A 22,710-nucleotide genomic window follows, 5' to 3' on the forward strand; every position below is an offset into this window, starting at 1 on the left:
TGGCTTGATGGTACGTATACACTGAATATAACTTAGTTTAGTGTTACAGATATCAAGAGATCACTACTTATTTTGTCTTAAAGCACCATTTACTTATTGATTTCTAAATGGTGCTGTTTTAATTTCCCCAAAGCTGTTACTTTGTAAGGACATCCAGAGGGCTCTCAGCAACAAACAAAATCTCTCCCTCTCAAAGGCAGATTCAAACTGAAAACAGAGCCAGGGAAAGATGCTGTGCAAGGAAAAAATAGTATTTCCATTTTTAAAGTTTTGATTTTGTTTGCCTGGAAAAAGATCACCTCTCTGAAGTCTCTTACGGCTACTACTGTCCTATGATTTTTTACCTATTTTTCTTTTTCAAAGTAAGTTTAGCAACACTTGAGATACAAGATAGCTGCTCAGGATTTCAAAATCTGAGAGTCACTCACTTTAGGAGCATGAGAACTGCCTCTCTAACATTTTCCATTATCTTACAATATCCAGATGAATGTATCCTGATTAAGATCTTTGAGGTCCTGGATAGAGTCTGGTTTAACTATGTAAATTAAGTAGGAAATTCAGAACCCTCAGGAGCTTTGGGGTCACTAGAAGCTAAGCCCCTCTAGCGAACCTCCTTAAACAGCTTTCCCATAGTGATTTTTGTCTTAAAAAGTCAATTTGTATTCTGACCTTTAGAGACCCAGAGGCAGCCTGTTTCCAGACAGATTTGCTGACATGAAGACTGCCTCATGCTCTGAATTCAGGGTAAAGGTCTAATTTTCAAAATCATATGGGGCAAATTCCCATTTTGGAACCTTGAAACCAGCAATTACTACTTCCAAGTGATGAATCTCTAGTGCATAGTTGAAAGTTTATTAATTTTATGCCATTAAATAGAGACTTGACACACTCAAAAAATAGTTCAGATGGCTTCTAACTTTGTCAACTTCAGAGACCTCATGCCATCACTCTAGGAAGTCCTCAGCTTTCAGAACTATGCTTGCACATTGGGAAAAACTTTGATTTGCATTTATAAAATGTTTTGATGCAAGTGTTATAAAATGCATGGTACATAAAACTCCATGAGCTCAACTGAACTGATCCAAGGTCTAAGTATTTAGTGAAACTAATAGTTTCAACCAGAGAACCGAGATAGTGCAAATTTTCACAGTGAAAAGAATCAATGGTATGAACCAATAGTATGAGGATTTATAAATGATATTTTAACGTATCTTTTCAAGAAATAGTCATAAATGAACCTATTTACAAAACAGAAACAGAATCACAGACATAGAAAACAAACTTATGGTTACCAAGGGGAAGGGGAGGGATAAATTGGGAGACTGGGATTGATATATACACATTACTATATATATTAAAAGAGATAACTAATGAGAACTTACTGTATAGCACAGAGAACTCTACTCAATACTCTGTAATGACCTATATGGGAAAAGAATCTAAAAGAGAGTGGCTATGTGTATATGTATAACTGATTCACTTTGCTGTACAGCAGCAACTAACACAACATTGTAAATCAACCATACTCCAATAAAAATTATTACTCCAATAAAAAAAAAAGAAGAAGAAATAGTCAACTAGTGACTCTCAGAGTGGTTCAGAGTTGGGAAAAGGGACCTCCCTGGTGGTGCAGTGGGTAAGACTCCATGCTCCCAATGCAGGAGGGGACCCAGGTTCAATCCCTGGTTGGGGAACTAGATCCCACCTGCATGCCACAACTAAGAAGCCGGCCTGCCGCAACTGAAAAAGATCCCACATGCCACAGCTAAAACCTGCCGCAACGAAGATCCCACGTGCCGCAACTAAGACCCGGTGCAGCCAAAATGAATAAATAAATATTCCAAAAAAAAAAAATCAGAGTTGGGGAAAAAAGGCCTTAAAGATTTTTAAAAACCCAACCATTCTCTCATTCCAACCGCTTCCCACCCCTATCCCTTGTTGTAACACTACCCTGGTCCAAAGTAAGGAGCTAAGCTTCTCTCAGGTTCAACTTAAACCTCTGCTCTAAGAAACTCACAACCTCCTCAGGCCCATTCCATTCCAAACAGCTGATAGATCAGCCACTGCTTAATTCACTCAATGAACATATATATATGGGCTGCCTCCTCTGTGCTAGGCACTGGAGGTCAGACTGTATATTGAGACAAAAATGGGACCTCCTGGGCTTCCCTGGTGGCTCAGTGGTTGGGAGTCCGCCTGCCGATGCAGGGGACATGGGTTCGTGCCCCGGTCCAGGAGGATCCCACATGCCGCGGAGCGGCTGGGCCCGTGAGCCATGGCTGCTGGGCCTGCATGTCAGGAGTCTGTGCTCCGCAACGGGAGAGGCCACAACAGTGAGAGGCCCACGTACCGCAAAAAAAAAAAAAAAAAAAAAAAAAGGGACCTCCTATTACCCACTGCATGGTCCTATGTGCCCTTAGGGCCTACAGAGAACACAGATAACAATGTTGCCTAAATTGGTCCCGAATGAAGTCAGAATATAAGGTGGCTGTTCTCCACAGTCCCTCCCCGGAACTTCCCTGGCAGTCCGGTGGTTAATACTACGTGCTTCCACCACAGGGGGCACGGGTTCGATCTCTGGTCAGGGAACTAAGAAACAGTAAGCTGCGAGGCACGGCCAAAAACTAAAAAGCAAACTCCACAGTCCCTCCCCATTACCCTCCCCCCTGCAGGCCCCTCCCCATGATCTCTTCCACAACACCCTGCCACCACACCCTCAGCTCTTTTCATCTCCCAAGAGAATTCCAAATTCTTGCACTCAGAGGTTTTGGGAATGTTCGATATCACGATTACTCCTGTGGAGACACCAATTTTCCAGATTCCTCCAAGTGTGACACTCAGAGCTGAGTTCTGAATTCAAGCTGCCTGGCTCCTGAGTGCATTCTTAACCAGTTCGTTCTAGTGCTTCTCAGTGCACCAGGAGTTTTCTCTTCCCCCTCTAGCTAGAATGCCCCTTCCAACACGCTAGCTTTCTCACATGAACTCCTACTCATCCCGCAAGACCCACCTGGAGGAGAGCTCCTTGGTCTCTTCTCTAACCACCGCAAGCAGAGGAGATGCTTCGACGACCCCAGTGGATGGTATCTGTACCCATCTTCAACACATCTCCTTATATGAGATAAAAATCTGACCCCCTTTTACTCCTGGTGAAGGAACAATTTTCTATAACTGTCTAATAGTAATTACCTAGAGAAACTCTCTGTATGAATGCTAAGATTGCTGACTTGTGTTAAGATATGCATATAAAGAACTTACAAAGTTAAAACGTCTGGACAGGGCTGGCTCCCACCTGGAGCAGTCTCTTCTGGCTTTAAACACTTGAAGAGGCTGCCACTGGACAAGGGAGCTGCAGGTGGCTTACCAGCTACCCTGGTAAGCTGCAGGCTAGAGATCGATATTGACCAAAATAGAGCCAAGATGTCTGTGAGGAAACTCCTAAGCAAGGAAGGTTAAAATGGCAGTCACTCAGAAGAGACAGTCCAGACAGAAGCTGGGAAATGAGGAACCCAATGTACCAAAGTTGGGCATATCCTTTGGAGACAGAATCCAGCTACAACCAAAGCAAAGATAGACTCAGATAAGGACAGTGAGTTCTGAGAACAAATTCCATTTTATGATAGCACCAGAAATCTATACTTGTAAGTCAGACCGTTTTTATATTTCTTCTTCCTTTTCTTTTTTTTGGCTGTGAGGTGAGGCTTACGGGAGTTCCCCAACCAGGGACTGAACCCAGGCCACGGCAGTGAAAGTACCTAGTCCTAACCACTAACCACTAGACCACCAGGGAACTCCCGTTTTTATATTTCTTCTATTTCCTTATATTTTCTCCCTTGGTATCCAGTAAAGTTACAGGCTGTCTTAACTGTGCTCAGATGAACTGCGGGTAAGGGTTTTTACCACTCTTGGGCCTGAAGATTAGAATATCACCAGCCCACGACTAACGGCAGCCATAGGGTGAAGCTGGAGTCCAAGTGAAAGAATCCTCCAAAGGTAAGTAAAATTTAGGGAACAATGGCTGTGGGATCCAGCTACTCTTCCCCATCTAAAAATTCTCTTTTCAATATTAAATATTAGAGTTTGTGGTTTTATTTTCTTCTAAAATCTGCCCCCCCCCAAATAAATTGTGAGTATCTTGAAAGGACCTTGTCATTTTCACCAATGAAGTGTACACATGTGCTTGGGACACAGTAGGGACTCAAATGTTTGTTGATGGAATGAATGAAGCAATGTATTGACTTTCAAAGTTTTAAGGCACCTTTAAAGGCCATCCAGTCCCATCCTTTTCCGTACATTTGTCCAACAGAACTTTCACAGGTTGTCATAAAGTTCATTCAAACAAATATCAATGAAATGTCTACAACAGTTAAGATGCTGTGCTTTCAGGAACAAGAAAAAGACTAGTCACCAACACAACAAATGTTTATTGAGGGCCTACTGTGTGCCAGCCACCATACTAGGCCCTACATATATTACAATGAGTAAGACGCACATAGCATCTTAGGGAATTCACGGAGAAGATAAATGGATAACAAGTACCTATAACACTGTTATAGATGGAAAATGTTAAGCGTTTTCAAACGCTATTGGGAATCAGAGGTCAAAAAGGGAAACCAAGGTTTCAAAAGAACTTACGGGACACTGCCATTCAGGAATGGGACAATATTTTGTGGCTTAACCTTACAGTTCAGGAATGAAAACTACTAGTTTCTAATTGAAGTGGCTGATGGAAATGGCTTGGTAGGTTTTGATGAAAATCAATATTCTCTCTTCATATCTTTATCATTATGTCAACTGACAGTGACACTGGATTTTGAAAAGCAAGAATACAGATCAGGGGCTTCCCTGGTGGCGCGGTGGTTGAGAGTCCGCCTGCCAATGCAGGGGACACGGGTTCATGCCCCGGTCCAGGAGGATCCCACATGCCCCGGAGCGGCTGGGCCTGTGAGCCATGGCCGCTGAGCCTGCGCGTCCGGAGCCTGTGCTCCGCAGCGGGAGAGGCCACAACAGTGAGAGGCCCGCGTACCGCAAACAAACAAACAAACAAACAAAAAGAATACAGATCAGTTCTCTTTTAATGGAAACCATAATCGAAACTGAGCTCTAAATAACAAAGCTCTTGTCACATGTGACTATATGACCTACAGAAACACAGACTGGTCAACTTGAGTAATAATAAAAATATATGTAAAGAATAAATCCTAGGGCTTCCCTGGTGGCGCAGTGGTTGAGAGTCCGCCTGCCGATGCAGGGGACACGGGTTCGTGCCCCGATCCCGGAAGATCCCATATGCCGCGGAGCGGCTGGGCCCGCGAGCCATGGCCGCGGAGCCTGTGTGTCCGGAGCCTGTGCTCCGCAACGGGAGAGGCCACAGCAGTGAGAGGCCCGCGTACAGCAAAAAAAAAAAAAAAAAAAAAAAAAAAAAAGAATAAATCCTAGCCTTACTTATTTAACAGCAACTGCATAATAAAATATCTTCTATTACTTACACTGTAAACTGGGAAAGTGAAAATTAAGCTTAATAAATAGCTAAACATTGCATTTCTGTTGTCCCATAATCAAATGAAACTTATCTTCACTCTCTGTCATATACGCGACTTCAGCTTCTCCAAATACTCTGAAATGCACCCCGACTAAAGCTGTTTCCTTCAGAATAAACACAGTGAAATGGAAATCAGAAGACAGGAGCCAGGCCCAGCTCCGCCACTAGCTACGTGAATTTGGGCAGGTAAATTCTCTGGCTTAATTTTCTCATCCGTAAAATGAAGCCGTTACAGCAAATAACCTCTAAGATCCCTTTGAACACATAGGAAAAAAAAAAGACAAAAAAAAAACTATGAAAACTAACCTCTACTCCCAAAGCATCAAGCAAAGCAAAAAGTTTCAAAACTAATTATTAAAGGAGCTTAGGTTTAACTACCTTTCTGCCTCTCTTACTTGATTCAACAAACTTACTTATGAATTTCCTACCGCAGTTGGGTTGAGCAGTTTCATCTCCAGTAGTTAGACAGAGAAAGTGATGTCTATCAATATATTCTTTTTAAAACACGATTCTGTGACAAAGAATTTCTAGGTCCAGAAGCAATCTCTTTTGTAGAATTTTGCCTCCATGGAAAAGTTAAACACTCATAAGGCTTCTTTGTGAATTTCAAATGGTTTCTACATCCATGTATTCCACTGCAGCCATGAATTTCTTCTGTTCTTGGCAGACTGCTTGCCATTGGTGTATGTTTACAATGTTTCCCTTGAATCTGCACAGGAAGTGAATCAGGCACCATTTGGCCATTTGTATGGAGTATGATGTAGACAAAAATATGTCATTAATATAGTCATCCTAGTTATACTGAAGAACCTATGATATGAATAGACCTATCAGGCATATTTTTTGAAGCCACACTGTATGCAAAGCACTGAAATGACTATAAAGACAGTACGAACACTTTGTTGCTTTACCTTTGCCTGAAATTTTACAAGTCACCAAGAAAAAAATATTTTCTACCTCAGCATAACTTGAACTTACCTTAAGAAAACGTAACTACTATTTTAAGGTTAAAAGCTCCTTGACATATACCTCTATAATGTGACATTTTTTAGAATACTGGTTGATATTATAAAAGCAACAATTCCAGATCAAAACCATAACTACTACATTCAAGCATCATTCCTCTGGAAATTAGCTTCATCTGCATAATTTCTGCATATTAAAGGACATTAAGTTAAAGCAAAAAACTCCCTGTCTGATAAATAAGGGAGAATACTAAAGGCAGAACAACTAGTTCTACTTCTGCAAATTAAGCAAAATTAGGCAAAAAGAAAGGAAGCAAGCAAAGGGAAGGAACTCAAGAGCTATTTGCAGCAGTGTGTGGTCCCTTGAAAGTTCTAGGAGCTTCCCCTTGAGCTTGAAGAGACAAGGAGAGCAAAGCAGAGAAGTCACCTCTCCTGGGCAGAAGCCCTAATACTCTTCACAACTTGCAACATTCATTGAATTCAGTGTAAGATGTCTGGGAGATCTGGATTCGGTGGGAATGTCTGGGAGAAGGGAGTGGCATTTGCTTTCCTGGGTCTGGAGCCTTAAGGAACTATACCAGAGTTCTCAAAACCCCTTAGTTATGTCACAGAATCGGCTTGAAGCATCCTCCCCACGCACACACCTGCAGGGCCGGGCAGCTCCACCCTCTCCCCTTTCTGTCCTCGGAGCTGGACCAAGGTCCAGTGGCCGGTGCACCGTTAGTCCAAGGGCCACCCTGGCCCCGGCAGGCGCCACCCGGGCAAGGCCAGACAGAACGCCGCTGTCCGGGCTCCGCTTTCCGGAGCCACGCAGCGGCGGCCACGCGCAGCTGGACACCGGCAGCACCAGGATGCGCATTATAACAACTTGCGAGAGCGCTCTACACTCGCGCCGACGTGGAGGCACAGCCCCTGAAGCGGGCTCTGGGACCGCCGGCCCGTCCCGCCCCTCCTCGCGGCCGAGGGGTAGCGGTTCGTACCTGTCCTCCGAGACACTGATGACGCCCTCCTCCTTGGGCACGATCACGGCCATATTCACCACCTCCTGAGACCCCTCGACCCGCTGCAGCAGGATCGGCTTGCGGGTCAGCGGCTTGGGCTGGATCTCTGCCGCCATCGGAGGAGGGGGCGCACTGCGGGCGCCGCCGCCAACTGCGCCGTGGGGCCGGGCTGAGGAGACCGCTCGGGCACGGGCACAAGCTGAGACAGGGACTCTGGTTGGCCGGAGCGGGCCGCCGGGGACCCGCGACCATAGCCTGGCCGGCGCTCCCGGGAACGACTCCGCGCTCCCGGCTTCGGGCAGCAAAACCTCCACGACCGGCGTTGCAACCCGGCACCACCACCGGAGGAGGGGGCGGAGAGCCTGGGGGGCGGGGCCGGAGGGGGCGGAGCCTGCCGCAGGGGGTGGCCGCTGGTGGGCGCCAGGGCGGCTGCACTTCCGGAAGGGTGGTGGAGGAGGAGGGGAAACTGAAAAAGGAGGCGGGGCGCTGGCGGCCCAATGCGCATGCGTCAGGCCACGAGCCCATTTCCACCCCGCCCCTCCGCCATTCCCGAAGCCGCGCGGCACCGCCTCTAGAACGCATGCGCCTTCCATGATCCGCGGCCTCCTCGCCACCTTCCACACCCAGTATTTAGTCCCCTCCCTCTTTAATCTCCCGTGAACGCGCGCGTACACATTCCTTGGAACGCGCTTGCCAGTGGCCCCGCCCACTCCGAAATCCCTGAAAAGGGGGCGGAGGTGGGGCGGGGAAAAGCGCGCCTGGGCGAGGCCGGAAAGAGAAGTATCCCGCCGGAAGGAAAGAAGCTGAGCTCGTGGGGACGTGACTGGGCATGCGCTCGAGTTACCTGTCCAGCGCGGCCTTGCAATGAAGCGTGGTTTACTACTCCCAACACGCACCAGCCACAGGCCTCCGATTGGCACCCCCATGGGCTTCTGGGAGTTGTAGTTTTTCAGAGCCTTCGCTTCCTTGTCCTGAAATGACCTATCGCCCACTTCTCACCGCTCCTGGCCTGAGGGGCTTCGCGGCCTCCCGGGCGATTGGCCGAGTCACGGCTGGGTCTGGCCTCTAAGGCAGGGAACTGAAGGGCAGCCATCGCGGAGCAGACAGTCGCTACGGCCCTGCCACTGCGCATAATAGTGGAGCTCCAGGAGCGGGGAAAGAAGAAAAGCTGTCATGCAAGCATCCTTGATGGAGGTTAGAGATGATCTGTAGTGTTAACCGCCTCGTTTTCTTAGATGGTTAAGTTACTAGACCAGGATTGCTTTAGCTTCAAGTTAGGGCTATAGCACCCCCAGACTTGAACTCAGGCGCCCCTGCTCCTGACTTCTTCCCGTTCCCCAGTAATCCTTCCTTTCTAGATTGCTCCAGAGACGATGGATAGAGTAATCTGTGATTTGTGAATGCATGTTAGGTGCCTGGCAAAGGGCCTGGCATGCAGAGTAGTTGGTTATGTGATAACCCCACTAAGCCCTTCCACAGTTAACAAGCTAGCTGAGGAGTGGTGATGGTCTCTGTGGTGTAATTGGGCTGGCAAGGTCTCTGAAGGTGAGAAAAATAATATGCCAGAGCTAGACAAAGAATGGGACAGGCCGCGTAGAAATGCATTTTATAAGGCAGGTTTTGGGGCAGCCGAGGCGGTAGGTAGGCTGGACCTGTCTCAAAGCACAGTGCAGCTCTTTATCACTTCCCACCTTCATAGAAATTCTGTAAGGCCCTTGAAGGGGAAGTTGAGGTGTTTTCCAGCTTTACAGCCTAGAACAGGGCTTCCCACTTCTCTGAGCCTCCAGTTCCCCATCTGCCAAGTGAAGGATAATAACACCTACCTTGGGTTGTTGTGAGGCTTACAAGTGACAGATTTTAAGTGCCTTCATACACTATTATAGGTTCTTTAAGATTCCAGGAATTAGGACATGGACATATTCAGGGGGCCATTATTCAGCCTGCCACAGTGGTTTTAAATACCATCCATAAGCTCCTGACTCCCATAATAATCTCTACCCTGACCACATTTCTAACTCCAGGCTCATGTATCTAAAGCTACTCCACTTTGTCACTTAACTGTTTAATAGGTGTTCCAAACATTCCCAAATAGTATCTTTAAATCTACTGCATCATCCACCCAGTTGTTCAAAACTAACTTCCTAGGAGTCATCCTTGACTCTTCTCTTTTCCTCACAATTCTATCCAGACCATTTAGAAATCCTATCAGCTCCACCTCCAAAGTATATCTTGAATTTTCCCATTTATATCATCTCCACCCGAGTCCAGGTCACCATAATCTCTGGCCTCTACTACCATGGTAGCCTAACTGCTTTCTCTATTTCTTCTCTTGAACCCATACAATCCATTTTTATCAAAGTAGCCAGAAGGATTTTGTTTTAAAATATAAACCAGATCAGTTCCTCCTCTGCTTAAAACACATCATTGGCTTACTGTTGCACTCGGGATGAAATGCCTCTCCAACCTCACCTCTTCTGCTCAGTACTTTCCAAGCCCTGGCTTGGAAATTCCCCAGAAACACCAACCTCCTTCCTGCTGGTGGCCTTTGCACCGTGTTCACCTCTCGGCTACTTTCTTCTCACCACTCAGGCTTCAGCTCCGATGTTAGCTCCTTAAAGGGTCCTAACCTCCCAACTGAACCCTACTTTTTCATAACACTCATCGTCATATCACCCGGGTTTATTTTCTTCACAGTACTTACTTCTGCCCAAAATAATCTTGTGTGTTTCTTATTTAGTGCTTAGTTTTCCTCTTCCAGAAGAGAAACACTGGGAGAGGAGAGACCTGTCTGCCTGTTCATCGTTGTATTCCTAGCCTTTAGAATAGTACCTGGCACATCAGGAGGCATGTTGTTAAGTATTCGTTAAATAAATGAATAGAAAGGCCATTCAGGATTTGTTTAACTCTGTTCCACTAGAGCATAATGGAAAGACTGGTATCTGGAACTTGCCCTAATTCCTGGGATCGGGTGATCCTTGGGAGAAGACACAAAACTGCACATGATATCCAGCAGGCAGATGATAATAGCAGTATGGTAAAGGCAACAAGTGATTAATTGGTACCCAAGAGAAAGGCCTAGCATGAGATAAATGAGGTGTACTAACAGGCAGGTTTGAGGAAGGTAGTAGTTACAGTAGTTCTTAAACTTTTTAGGTCACAGACCTTATGAAAAATCAGTTGAATATTACAGATCAGCTGGAGTGGGGGAGTGTATGTATATGTACACTTATATTTTACGTGCAATTTTACATGCAATTTCGCAAGGCACACAAGTATCAGACCCAGGTTGGGAACTCTTGCTAACTCTCAGGAAATCGAAGACCGCTCAGCCCCAATTCCCCACCCTCAGGAAAGGGCACTCTAATGGAGATTAAGGATGGAAAGAAGTAAACTACTGCTAGAAAAATGATTCTCAAACCCTTTGTTCATATTCCACCGTAAAGAATTTTGAAGAATTTCAGTATATAAATTTAAATATTCCAAAAAGTCTGAGTTCTAGCATCTTGTAAATATTAACATTTGTTGTAAATAGTTCACGCTTGATGATCTTTTATTGAATTCCCTGTAATACTATCTGAAACAAACAAAAAAAAGTATATATATTTAAATTCTACGATTTACTTAATATACTAAGGCCATAAAGCTCTGATTTTTAAAAGTTTCTTCTACATTAACTGATCCTTACAATTGTTAGTACACAATGGGTCAAAACAACATAAGTATATTAGAAATGTATATAAAAATTATTAAACATAAAAAGTAAATTTTTAACTAGAAATGTTTAATGAAAATTATTATTCAAGATGAACAAGGCTACGTTTTTACATTCCCCTGTATCCAAGGATAAATAATGATTTACTGCTAGAATTAAGAGGATTCAGGATGAATTCTATTCCTATATTTTATCTTGTAAATATAAGGGCTAAGAAATCTCATTTATATAAATATTGGGTTGGCCAAAATGTGCATTTGTTTTTTCCATAAGATGGCCCTAGTAGCACTTTGTTGTCTTTAACTTCAGTCAAAACAATTTTCCCAGTCGCTGCAACTAGAGAAAGCCCACGCGCAGCAACAAAGACCTAAAGCAGCCAAAAATAAATAAAAATTAAAAATACATTAAAAAATTGATTATCACAGAGATTGCACAAATTTGTGGATATTCTAAAAGCCACTGAATTGTACACTTTAAAATGGTAAATTTTTAGGGCTTCCCTGGTGGCGCAGTGGTTGAGAGTCCGCCTGCCGATGCAGGGGACGCGCGTTTGTGCCCCGATCCGGGAGGATCCCACATGCCGCGGAGCGGCTGGGCCCGTGAGCCATGGCCGCTGAGCCTGCGCGTCCGGAGCCTGTGCTCCGCAACGGGAGAGGCCACAACGATGAGAGGCCCGCGTACCGCAAAAAAAAAAAAAGGTAAATTTTTATGCTATATGAATTATAGTTGTCTGTCACCCAGTATTATTTTTGATGTCTTGCTGACAAATTCTATTATGTCTCCATCGGTTTTATTGAAAGCAAAATATTGGAAACCACCTAACTTGTGAAAGGAAGTTTTACACATTTATTAAAGTAATTTATTTTCTCAATTTCTGGAAAGTATACAAAAACGTATTATATGACTATTATTTTTATCTGCTATTCTTTCACTTAAAGTCACTTTGTTTAACCCTATATACTAAGAAAAGAATTGGGAACGGAAAAATTTTAATGTTTTCAATTCAGTATTTTTTTTTTTTTTTTTTTGCGGTACGCGGGCCTCTCACTGTTGTGGCCTCTCCCGATGCAGAGCACAGTTAATACAATTTTTTTATAATAGTGCTTTTATCTCGTCACATGCTTATATATATTTTTCTCTGAATCTTAGAGTAGCAGATTTTTATAGAAGAAAGCCACCATGTAGCCTAGTCAAAGTCCTGTTGTCAAATGAATTAGAGAAATTAGATTTACCTTTTGTCAGAAAAAATTTTACTTCATTTTTCCATTCAAATAAATAAATATTAATAAGCATTTTGAAGAATATTTTAAAAATAAAATGAAATGCATCTTGTAAGATGGATTATTAGGTGTGGTTAAGAGCTCAATACCATATGAGATATCACCTCACACCTGTTAGAATGGCTTTTATCAAAAAGACAACAAATAACAAGTGTTGGCGAGGATGCACAACCCTCGTGCGCTTTTGGTGGGAATGTAACTTGGTGCAGCCACTATGGAAAACAGTATGAAGTTTCCTCAGAAAATAAAAAACAAAACTACCATATGATCCAGCAATGTCACCCCTCGGTATTTTGCTGAAGAAAACAAAAACATTAATTAGAAAAGATATATGCACCCCCATTTCTGCTTTATAGAATTCAAAACCTCTTAAGAGGAGCCAAAATATCCTTGTTTCTTCCCCCTTATCAGGAATACTTATAATATAAAGAAGGCCAGAAAGATCTGTGGGTTAACTTGCCTTAGTAACCATTAGAGTTACCCCCTAAGGGGGATGCGGGAAATCCCCTAAGGGGATGGAGGGTGAGTGAAATGGGTGAAGGTAGTCAAAAAGGTACAAACTTTCAGTTATAAAATAAATGAGTCCTGGGGATGTAATGATGCAGTATTCTCATCCCAAGGGGGAAAAAACTGTAGCTATGTGTGGTGATGGATGATAACTAGACTTGTGGTGATCATTTCACAATATATTCAAGTATTGAATCATGATGTAGTACACCTGAAGCTAAGACATCAATTATATCTTGATACAAAAGTTTCCACCAAATCAATATTTTTTTAATTTTTATTTTGTAAACTTATTTTTGGCGGCATTGTGTCTTCCTTGCTGCGCGCGGGCTTTCTCTAGCTGTAGCAAACGGGGGCTGCTCTTCGTTGCAGTACACGGTCTTCTCTTGCAGTGGCTCCTCTTGTTGTGGAGCACGGGCTCTAGGCACGCAGGCTTCAGTAGTTGTGGCGCTCAGGCTTTAGAGCGCAGGCTCAGTAGTTGTGGAGCACGGGCTTAGTTGCTCCGCAGCATGTGGGATCTTGCCAGACCAGGGATCAAACCTGTGCCCCCTGCATTGGCAGGCGGATTCTTAACCACTACGCCACCAGGGAAGTCCCCAAATCAATATTTTGTAGTACCTTTTTGTTGTTGTTTTTACCCCATGCAAAGCACCACAGTAAGACATGGAATGGGGAAAGTTTATGAGATGGAAGAACATCTGACATAAATGCAGGCACATCCTCAGGCAAATTGGTTTTAGGAAAAAGTACCTATAAAAGTTGAGGATCTGGAAATGAATACCCTTATAATGATGTGTGTCCGTGTACCACTTGACAAGTTTTCACGGAGCAGAGTTCCACAGGCCACAGTTTGGATACCACTGATCTAGGAAACAGAAAGGGGACTGCCACTCCAGCAGGACGTGGAGCTTTTAGGGAAGCATTAAACGAAAAGAATTGTGCTTGATAATTGGACCAAGGCAACTTCTTTTGGATTGATTCCTCACTCTTGGAAGGCCAATTATAGGAAGCAAGGTGAGTCCAGGGAAAAGGGTCGGAGCTGAGTCCAAAGCTTTTTCTAATAGTAAGCAGCATGTATTTTTCTGGCTCATCCTCAGCCATCTAGTCTGGCAATAGAAAGCTGGGCAGGTGTAAGTAGTAAGAAACATATACACTGGCCTCTGCCCTGGTGTCTGACACAGAACTCTGAAGACCCTTGTAATTTCCTGAGTGATAAGAGCTCTAGGAGCATCTCTTGTTCTGATGAGGGCTGGTCACCAGAAAGACCAAGCTATGATTAGAAGCTTGCAGATGCACTGCCCCCCTCCACACCCATGAGGGGAGAGGGGCTGGAAGTGGAGTTAATACTTGCTCATGCCTACGTGAGAAAACCTCCACAAAATCCCAAGGGTAGGGAGTTCAGTGAGCTTCCAGGCTGGTGAGAACATTCACACCAGGAGGGTGATGGACCCCAACTCCACAGGGACAGAAGCTCCTGCACTTTGGACCCTCCCAGATCTCATCCTATGTATCTCTTCATCTGGCTCTTCATTTGTATCCTTTATCAGATCCTTTAATAAACTGGTAAACATAAGTGTTCCCCTGAGTTCTGTGAGCCATTCTAGCAAATCAATTGAATTAGAGGAGGGGGTGGTGGGAACCTCTGATTTATAGCCAAATTGGACAGAAGTGGGGGTGACTGGAGACCTACTACTTCCAATTGGCATCTGAAGTAGGGGGCAGTCTCATGGGACTGAGCCCTTAACCTGTGGGAACTGGTGCTCTCTCCGGGTAGACAGTGTCAGAATTGAATTAAAGTATAGGACACCCAGCTGGTGTCAGAGAATTGCTTGATGGGAGAATAACCCCACACATTTGGTGTCAGAAGTGTGCATGCGGAAGTTGTGTGAGAGTAAAGGAGAAACACAGGAGAAGAACTGGGTTTCCCCTAATGCAGCAGAGATCTGGGGACCCGGCCTCATCAGATGAGACCCACACTTAGCGAGAGGGGTCTGGGATACTGGTGTGAGAGCCAGAGGCAGTCAGTGGGCAGCGAGGACATTGGAGAGGCAGCTGTGTACCCACCTCCAGGCTTGGGTTCAAGAGCAGGGCATTCAAATCTGAGGTGACAACTTAAGAAAGCAAGGTAGGGCCCGGGTCTGAAGGACTGGTGTTCTGAGCAGGAGGCCTAGACAGGGTCCTGCGTGTCAAAACTAGGGGGCAAGGTGGGAGTGGAGCCACTTACCAGTGTGTCCTCTAGCAAGTCACTGAATCTGTTGGAGCCCCCCTTTCTTCATCTGTAACATTACAGCACCAAACTCACAGAGTTGTTGTGAAACAAGAATAAGATCATTCCTCTGAAGGAAGAGGCCAGCATCTGGCAAGTAGCTCCTCTAAAGGAAGAGGGGAAAGCTGAGAAGGACTTGGAAGGGGACCACAGGGAAAACATGGGGACAGAAGAAAAGGGGTGGAGATGACAACTTAGTCTCAAAACAAAGGAGAAATCTAATGATCAGAACTGGGTCACAAGTCAGGGCCACAACATCTTGCTGCACAAGTCCCAACTTTTCAAAGGGCAAAAGTCTGAGAATAGAGATTCCATCTTTATTGGAAGTCCACACTTATTGGAAGTCTAGCATTCATTGTTTTGAACTCTGAAGTTTCTTGCTGACTCAAATATGCATTGGTGGGTCCCAGGCAGGCTCACAAAATCTCTCCAGTGCAAAACTAGCAGTCCCTTGGCATAGGACTTCCATGACGAATGATGCTTCTCCAGCAGAATATCTTTTAAATTACATCAGATAAACATCCGTCCATTTGTTTTCCTCCTCCCTTCCTTCCCCATTCCCTTCCCAGCAGCAGGCACTAGGACTCCCTTGGCAACAAAGGTTTTTTGCTTCTGAAACCCGGCTGCGCTTGAGTGCCTTGGGAACTTCTGGAAAATTCCTGGATCCTATCCCTGAATGGCTGAATTTGGTTTTCTGGGAGCTTGACCTGAGAATCTGACTTTGTATAAAGCGTTTCAGGTGATTCTGATGCAGGTGGCCCTTGGTGTCTAGGGTAATCCGGGAACCACAGACCTGGGAATCCAATGGAAGGGCACAGGAAAAGTGATCTGAGATACAGAGGGCTGGGTCTCCAACCACGGGGCCCATCTCCCACTGCCTTGCCTTTCCCAGAATGAGAGACTAGCCAGCCTGCATGCTCTTCCACTGGTAGCATCTAATGTTTCTGATCAGACCAATGTCTTTTTTTTGGGGGGGGGGTGGGCATTGAGTAACAGAAAACAGCCTGTGATCTTTCGCCTGCTTACCTGTGCTGGAAGCAAGCACAAGGCTTTTGTAAGGCTTTTCCCTTAATCTTCCTCTTCAATCCTCCCCATTCCTCTTTAGCCCAGGAAACCTTGGGCTAAAAATAGGTTTTCATGTACTCAAAGGTCTGAAGTAAAGTTCATTTCTATAACTATATCTATATCTGTATCTGTATCTATATCTACATCTACAGCTGTATCATCTAACTACCCATCTATGTATGTTTTTAATAGACTTTATTTTTTTAGAGCAATTTTAAGTTCACAGCAAGATTGAGCAGGAAGTACAGGGATTTCCCATATCTCCCTTGTCCCCATATACGCACAGCCTCCCCTGCCAGAGTGGTACCTTTGTTACAACTGGTGAACCTACAGTGACACATCATTATCGCCCAAAGTCCATCATCTGACTTAGGGTTCCCTCTTGGTGTTGTACATTCTATGGGTTTGGACAAACATGTAATGGCATGTATAGGGGATTCCCTGGCGGTCCAGTGGTTAAGACTCCGTGCTTTCATTTCCGAGGGTGTGGGTTAGATCCCTGGTTGGGGAACTAAGATCCCACAAGCCGTGCAGTGCGGCCAAAAAAATAATAATAAAAGTAAAAAATATAATGAAGTGTACCCATCATATAGTATCATACAGAATAGTTTCACTGTCCTAAAAGTCATCTGTGCTCTGCCTGTTCACCCTCCCTGCCGCCCAACCCCAGGAACCACTCATCTTTTTATTGCCTCCATAGTTTTGCTTTTTCCAGAATGTCGTATAGGTGGAATCATACAGTATGCAGGCTTTTCAGATTGGCTTCTTTCACTTAGTAACCTGTTTTTTAAAGTTCCTTCATGTCTTGATGGTTCATTTCTTTTTAGCACTGAATAATATTGAATTGTCTGAATAATATTCCATTGTCTGAATGTACCATTCACCTACTGAATCTTGGTTGCTTCCATGTTTTGGCAATTATCAGTAAAGCCGCTGTAAACATCCATGTTCAGGTTTTTGTGTGAACTTAAGTTTTCAACTCCTTTGGATAAATACCAAGGAGCCAGACTGCTGGATTGTATGGTAAGAGTATGTTTTTTTTTGTAAGAAACTGCCACACTGTCTTCCAAAGTGGCTGTACCATTTTGCTTTCCTGCCAGCAATAAACAGGAATTAGGGTCATCTGTATTTCAAAGGAAAAACAACTCTTCTGGAATTTTCTGCAGAGGAACTCAGAGGACAGGGTAGAATGAAGTGGGAGTGGGAACCCACTCTAGGGAAATGGTGACAGTTAGGGTGAAATAGTGAAAGAAAAGAGAAGGAGGAAGAGAGTGTACGTTTCTGTTCCTTCTTGGCTTTCTCTTCACCAATAACTTTGATGCCACTGCAGACCTGCCCTTACACTAGCCCTGACCTGGGCTGAAGCAAGGGGCAGGGACTGTGACCAGTGAACTCTTTCCTTAGGAACGCAAGTGCAGAGCCACAAGTGCCTTTGGTCAAGAGGAAGTGAGACTATTATTCCTAGAGCAGGGTGGGTCTCAAAAACTTGCTGACTGAAAGCAGAAATGAGAATATAACCTCCTCAGCTTGTCATTCAAGGGTCTTAAATCTGCCAGAGTCCTCAGTTTAGCTCAAGCAAACTCAAACTAACTCACAACTCCTTAGACATTATCTTCATTTATTCTTTTATCCAGCAAATATTTGTTCAGTGCCTGCTCTGAGCCAGGCTCTAGATGTGATTAACTCGCTTGTGAAGTCAAGGACAGAGCTCGATTTGGTTCATATCTTGGTTTTATCATTAGAGGGTCACTGGCTCTAGAGTCCAATGAGCAAGCAGAGAAGAGGAGTTGATGTGAAAAGATTTTGGTTTAAAAATAAAGGTCAGGACTATGCTGGGGTTCTGGTGCACAAGTATGCGGTCAGTTTTGCTGTAAATCTCCTATATCAAATAATGTTTAAAAGAATGTATGAAAGGGGAATTCCCTTGTGGTCCAGTGGTTAGGACTCGGCACTTTCACTGCCGAGGGCCCAGGTTCGGCCCCTAGTTGGGGAGCTAAGATCCGCAGATCCGCAAGCCACATGGCACGGCCAAAAAAGAGGGAAAAAAAAAAGTGTAAGAAGGAATTAAATGGGAACTTTGGAGAATGAATATCGCCCATAGGAAATAGTGAAATGGGGAAGAGGTGAAATTTATTGCCATTTGAGCAAGATGGTTTATTCATTTGGAGGAAACAATCTCTAACTCTCACATATAACTACAGTTCTTTACAGAATGGACATTTTGTGTATTGTGGTAACTTTGGGGGATCACACGTTTTTCTACAAGTACCTGCTTTTGGCTCCATTTTCCATCTAAAATTATACACATGAGGGAGAGAAATGATTCTGTTAACAAAGAATGAGATCATCTTTATCCTCAAAGACCTTGACGGAAGGTCAGTGGTCAATGACCAAAATTCTAATGTCACTGGAGTCCTGGCAGAATGGCATCTGGAACTCTTTATATATGTCTGATCACGCTTTTTAAAACCTCTCATAAGTTTAAGGATCAACATAACACAGCCATCTTAGATATGAACCACTGTTATTGCTTAGGCCTCATTGACTTGGTTTTAGGAAAACACTTCCCATCATCAGAATTTATACTACAAGCCTTTTTAAGCAGAGACTCAGCTTTCCTCTCCTATTGTACTGTTCCCAGTATCAGGCACAGTGCAAGGCATGAAGAGGAAGCTCAGCAACGACAAGCAAGCAGAAAGATTAACTAAATCTTAATATCTTTACAGAACAGTTTCCAGTGAAGTGGAGCACATGGCTCCTAGCAATAGAATTTACTTGGCAATTAATAACTGGAGGCCAAAGAGATTGGGACAAATATGTGTTATCACAGATGCCTCCTCTTGAGTAAAATTGGTTAGGATCAGGTTAATTCCCCTCAAGAGAAGAGATACCATGGGAAAAGGGCCTTTGTGCCAATTGACTCAACGTTTTTCTTTCTTCAACTGCCATCCTGTCTCTAGGGAGAAAAAAGCAAAAACAAAAAACTCAAAACAATGAGAAAAAAAGACTGCACTGACAAATAAATAAAAAGAGTTAAGAGGGAATATAGAACAAATTGGAAGTTCTACCGAGAAACAGAAGGAGGCCAACGTATTACTGATAGCCCAAATAGTAAAACCCTAACTTTGATCTCCTACATTCAATCCCTGAAGAATTTTATTGGCATCTAAATCATACATCCTTACTTCCCAGGTATAAAATCCTGAAGAATTTATGTCCTATTTCATATGTTCACAGATTAAGTATTTTTAAAAATCTGATTCCCTTTTGAGATTCGTGCAAAAAGGAGCTAGAACACGCACCCTTGAATGGAATGATGAAGGAAGCGGCAATGTGTCATGGTTTCCTGTTCTCACGGCCCCAGACGTGTTCCCTTGAAGCCGCACTTCTCATCGCTGCTAGAGTAATCTTTCTAAAACTCACATCAGATCCTGTTTACTCCCTAACACGGCCTGAAACCTTTGACAACTATACTCATCGTCTGGCCCATGCCTACCTCTCCAGTCCATTCATTCCCCACCCTCAAACCCAGTGACACTGGGTCAGGTAGAATGATTTTAGTTGCAAGTAACAAAAAATCTGACTTGATCTTTCAAAGAATGAAGGGAACACAAGGCTCCACTTAATCTCTGGTCGGAGTTTGTTCAGGTCATTTGGCTCCATTTCTCTGCAATTCCCTTAGCTCCATGTGACATCTTTCTGCTCTGGTGGGCTTTCCTTGAAGTAACAAAGTGGAAACTAGCAGCTCTCGGGTTTACATGCTTCCTCTTCCCCAACTATCAAGCCAAAGTCCTGGGCTTCTTTCTGATTGGACATAGCCAGCCCTGAACTAATATACTTGAGGAATGCCATGGCTGATTTTCTTAGGCCTGGAGGACCTGCCTTTCTGGGAACCAGCTATGACGGGAATGGATTATGCCAGCTGGCTAAGGCCAATCAAGACCCATCCCTGGAGGCGGGAGTGAGGTCAGTTACACTCAACCCCCTGTCTAGGAAATTTGCAGAGAAGGAAAGAATGGGTGCTGAATAAGCATCTTCAGAATCCAAGATACCTGACAATAACCTAAGCCTTTCGTCCCATGGTACACCTCTCTGCTCTCTTCCTAGAATGTTCTTCCCCACTTCATCTGTCTGGCAAATTCTTACTCTTTCCTCAGTCTTAGCTCAAGCATTTCATCCTCTGTAAGGCCTCTGGGTATCCACACCCCCGCCCTGCCACCAAACAGAGTGGATTACTCCCTTCCATGTGCCATTTTTATACCCAGTATAGACTTACTTTATTGCCTCATCCCATTATTCATCAATTGTACGTTTAATAGATTTATCTCCCCATACCGAAGGTTAACCCCTTGAAGACAGAAACCCTAACCTTTTTATCCTTCCTCTTGACATCTATGAAGAGACCACAGCATATATGAGTATTGTTTAAATAAATTCTGAGTTTTGTTCATTCTACTGGTGGGAGCGATCCTCAAGTTGTGTGCTGTGTGTGTTGGTATGACCTCTTCTGATGTCATAAACTCAAGAAAGAGGCAAGTCTTCAAGAAATGTTGCTAGAGACTGGAGCACAGAGAGGTGGGAGGTAAAACACCTACAGTGCTCTGGTCCTTGGCCTCCTTGATCTGGATTTAGGGGGGTCTAGAGGTTTTTGAGAGTCCAGAGCATTATTAGTGGTCACGATGCCCTCTGCCCTATGAAAGCAATTCGGGAACCAGGCAAGAGGCTTTCCTATAGGAACCTCAAGCTGGTCACCTGGCCAGGCAGAGTCCCTAATTGCATGTGGTGCTCCATGTTTATATAACCTTTATTATTCCTAATTGGAAAGGAGGGACATGCTCTAAATAATAGTTCCTCTCACCTCCCAGCTCAAAGAAAAAATATACCACTTTTTACCTTTCCTCAACTTACAGTACCTGGGGGTGGAGTAAAGAAACATTTCCAAAAGCTGAAATTAAATTGTTAGCATTATTAGCAATTTTGTAACACACTTCCTCTAAGTAGGGCACAGTATATATGGCAGAGAAACACAGGAAGCAATTGGGAAATGTCAGGGAAGCTAATAATGAATTCGCCAATGAGAAGTACTCTGCAAATAATAACATTGATGATAGTACCACAACTCTCCTGGAGGGCCCAGGATTCAGTTAGAAGACAGTCAAGGTGTTAGATGCTAGTATCTGTCATTAGAGTCGCAAAAGCAGCAGAAGACAGGCTCTCCGACCTTAGCAGAGTCACACATCAATGGAATAGCTAGAGACTATGCATAATATAACCTAGTGTAGTATAAATTATGCATCTGTGATAGCACTGTAGCAACGTTATTTCACTGATTACTGAGTGATCGGCGTGGAATGATATCAATCAGGAAAGGCTCTCGAAGGGGTGAGTCACGGATTTTTAAATAAGTGGTTGATGTAATGTGGATGGTACTCAAAAAATATTATCTTAGCAACTGTGTAGAGAATGAACTGAGACGGGGGAGCACAAAGCAGGGAGATCAGGTAGGAGGTGGTAATGCAGACGAGGTGATGGGAGCGTGGACTGGTGTGTGGGCTGTGAAATGGAGCTGGGATGGTTTAGAGAAGGCAATGCAGAGGACTGCATCACACCGTGGGCTTTGCAAACAAGCTGACTCGGGCTCCAAGCCTGGCTCCCCCACTGACTGGCTGAGTTACTTGACTACCTAACCTACCTGCTATAAGGCTATTCCCTCATCTACAAAATGCACTGATGGGTGTTTGTCGTTTTTGAAGTGCATTATCTAGACATCCTTCCTAATTTGAATGAATCCCAATGGGATTGGGAAGCCACAAAAGAGAAGCTGATCCTCGTGCTTTGAATAGAGCCAGTTGATGCTCTCCCTCCTCTCTGTGCTGGGGGGTAGTGATGCAAAGGCACTGTGGTCAGCTTGAGAATCTTCGAAGTCTCTGTGGTGAGATTAGCATCCGGAGGCATGGCGGGGCGTGTCCTGGGAATGGTAGCTGAGGTTGGATCCCAACTTTGTGCTCTGCTTGTTCCCTTGGCTCTTCCCTGAACCTAGTCCTCGACCTTCCTATAACTTCTGTGAGTTGCCTGATAACTTTCCAGTAAATTGCTTTTCTACTTAAGACATCTGTTGCCTGCTACCAAGAACACTGACTACAACATGACCTCACAGGGCTATCTGAAGGTTGAATAAGATGGTGTGTATAAAGCCTTTTGCCCAGTACCTGCCGCAGGTAAATGCTTGCTAAATGGTTGAGCCAAGGAAAAAACAAAGAAAACATTTGTGACAGAATAGACTTTGATGACTCATTAGATGTGAGAGAAGAATAAAAAGGGAGAACGGGGAAGATAACCCTGTTTACCAACCTGCCTTCCACATCCCTGTTCTGT

General features: G+C 44.2%; 1 protein-coding gene and 1 long non-coding RNA gene across 4 annotated transcripts in view; one reads left to right on the forward strand and one right to left on the reverse strand.

Moving 5' to 3' along the window:
• The window catches only part of WDFY2 (WD repeat and FYVE domain containing 2), a 173,739-nt gene extending 165,885 nt beyond the window's left edge, over nucleotides 1-7,854 (reverse strand). The window contains exon 1 of the mRNA XM_060079897.1: nucleotides 7,485-7,854. Coding sequence (XP_059935880.1) covers nucleotides 7,485-7,621 — 137 coding nt within the window. The 5' untranslated portion in view covers nucleotides 7,622-7,854. The remainder of the gene's footprint in view (nucleotides 1-7,484) is intronic.
• Nucleotides 7,855-8,323: 469 nt separating this feature from the next.
• The window catches only part of LOC132477517 (uncharacterized), a 55,033-nt gene continuing 40,646 nt past the window's right edge, over nucleotides 8,324-22,710 (forward strand). For all 3 annotated transcript variants that reach the window (XR_009530282.1, XR_009530281.1, XR_009530280.1), the window contains exon 1: nucleotides 8,324-8,699. This is a non-coding gene — a long non-coding RNA (uncharacterized LOC132477517). The remainder of the gene's footprint in view (nucleotides 8,700-22,710) is intronic.

Source organism: Mesoplodon densirostris, chromosome 17 (genome assembly GCF_025265405.1).
Source record: "Mesoplodon densirostris isolate mMesDen1 chromosome 17, mMesDen1 primary haplotype, whole genome shotgun sequence".
In the NCBI taxonomy this organism is placed as follows: domain Eukaryota; kingdom Metazoa; phylum Chordata; class Mammalia; order Artiodactyla; family Ziphiidae; genus Mesoplodon; species Mesoplodon densirostris.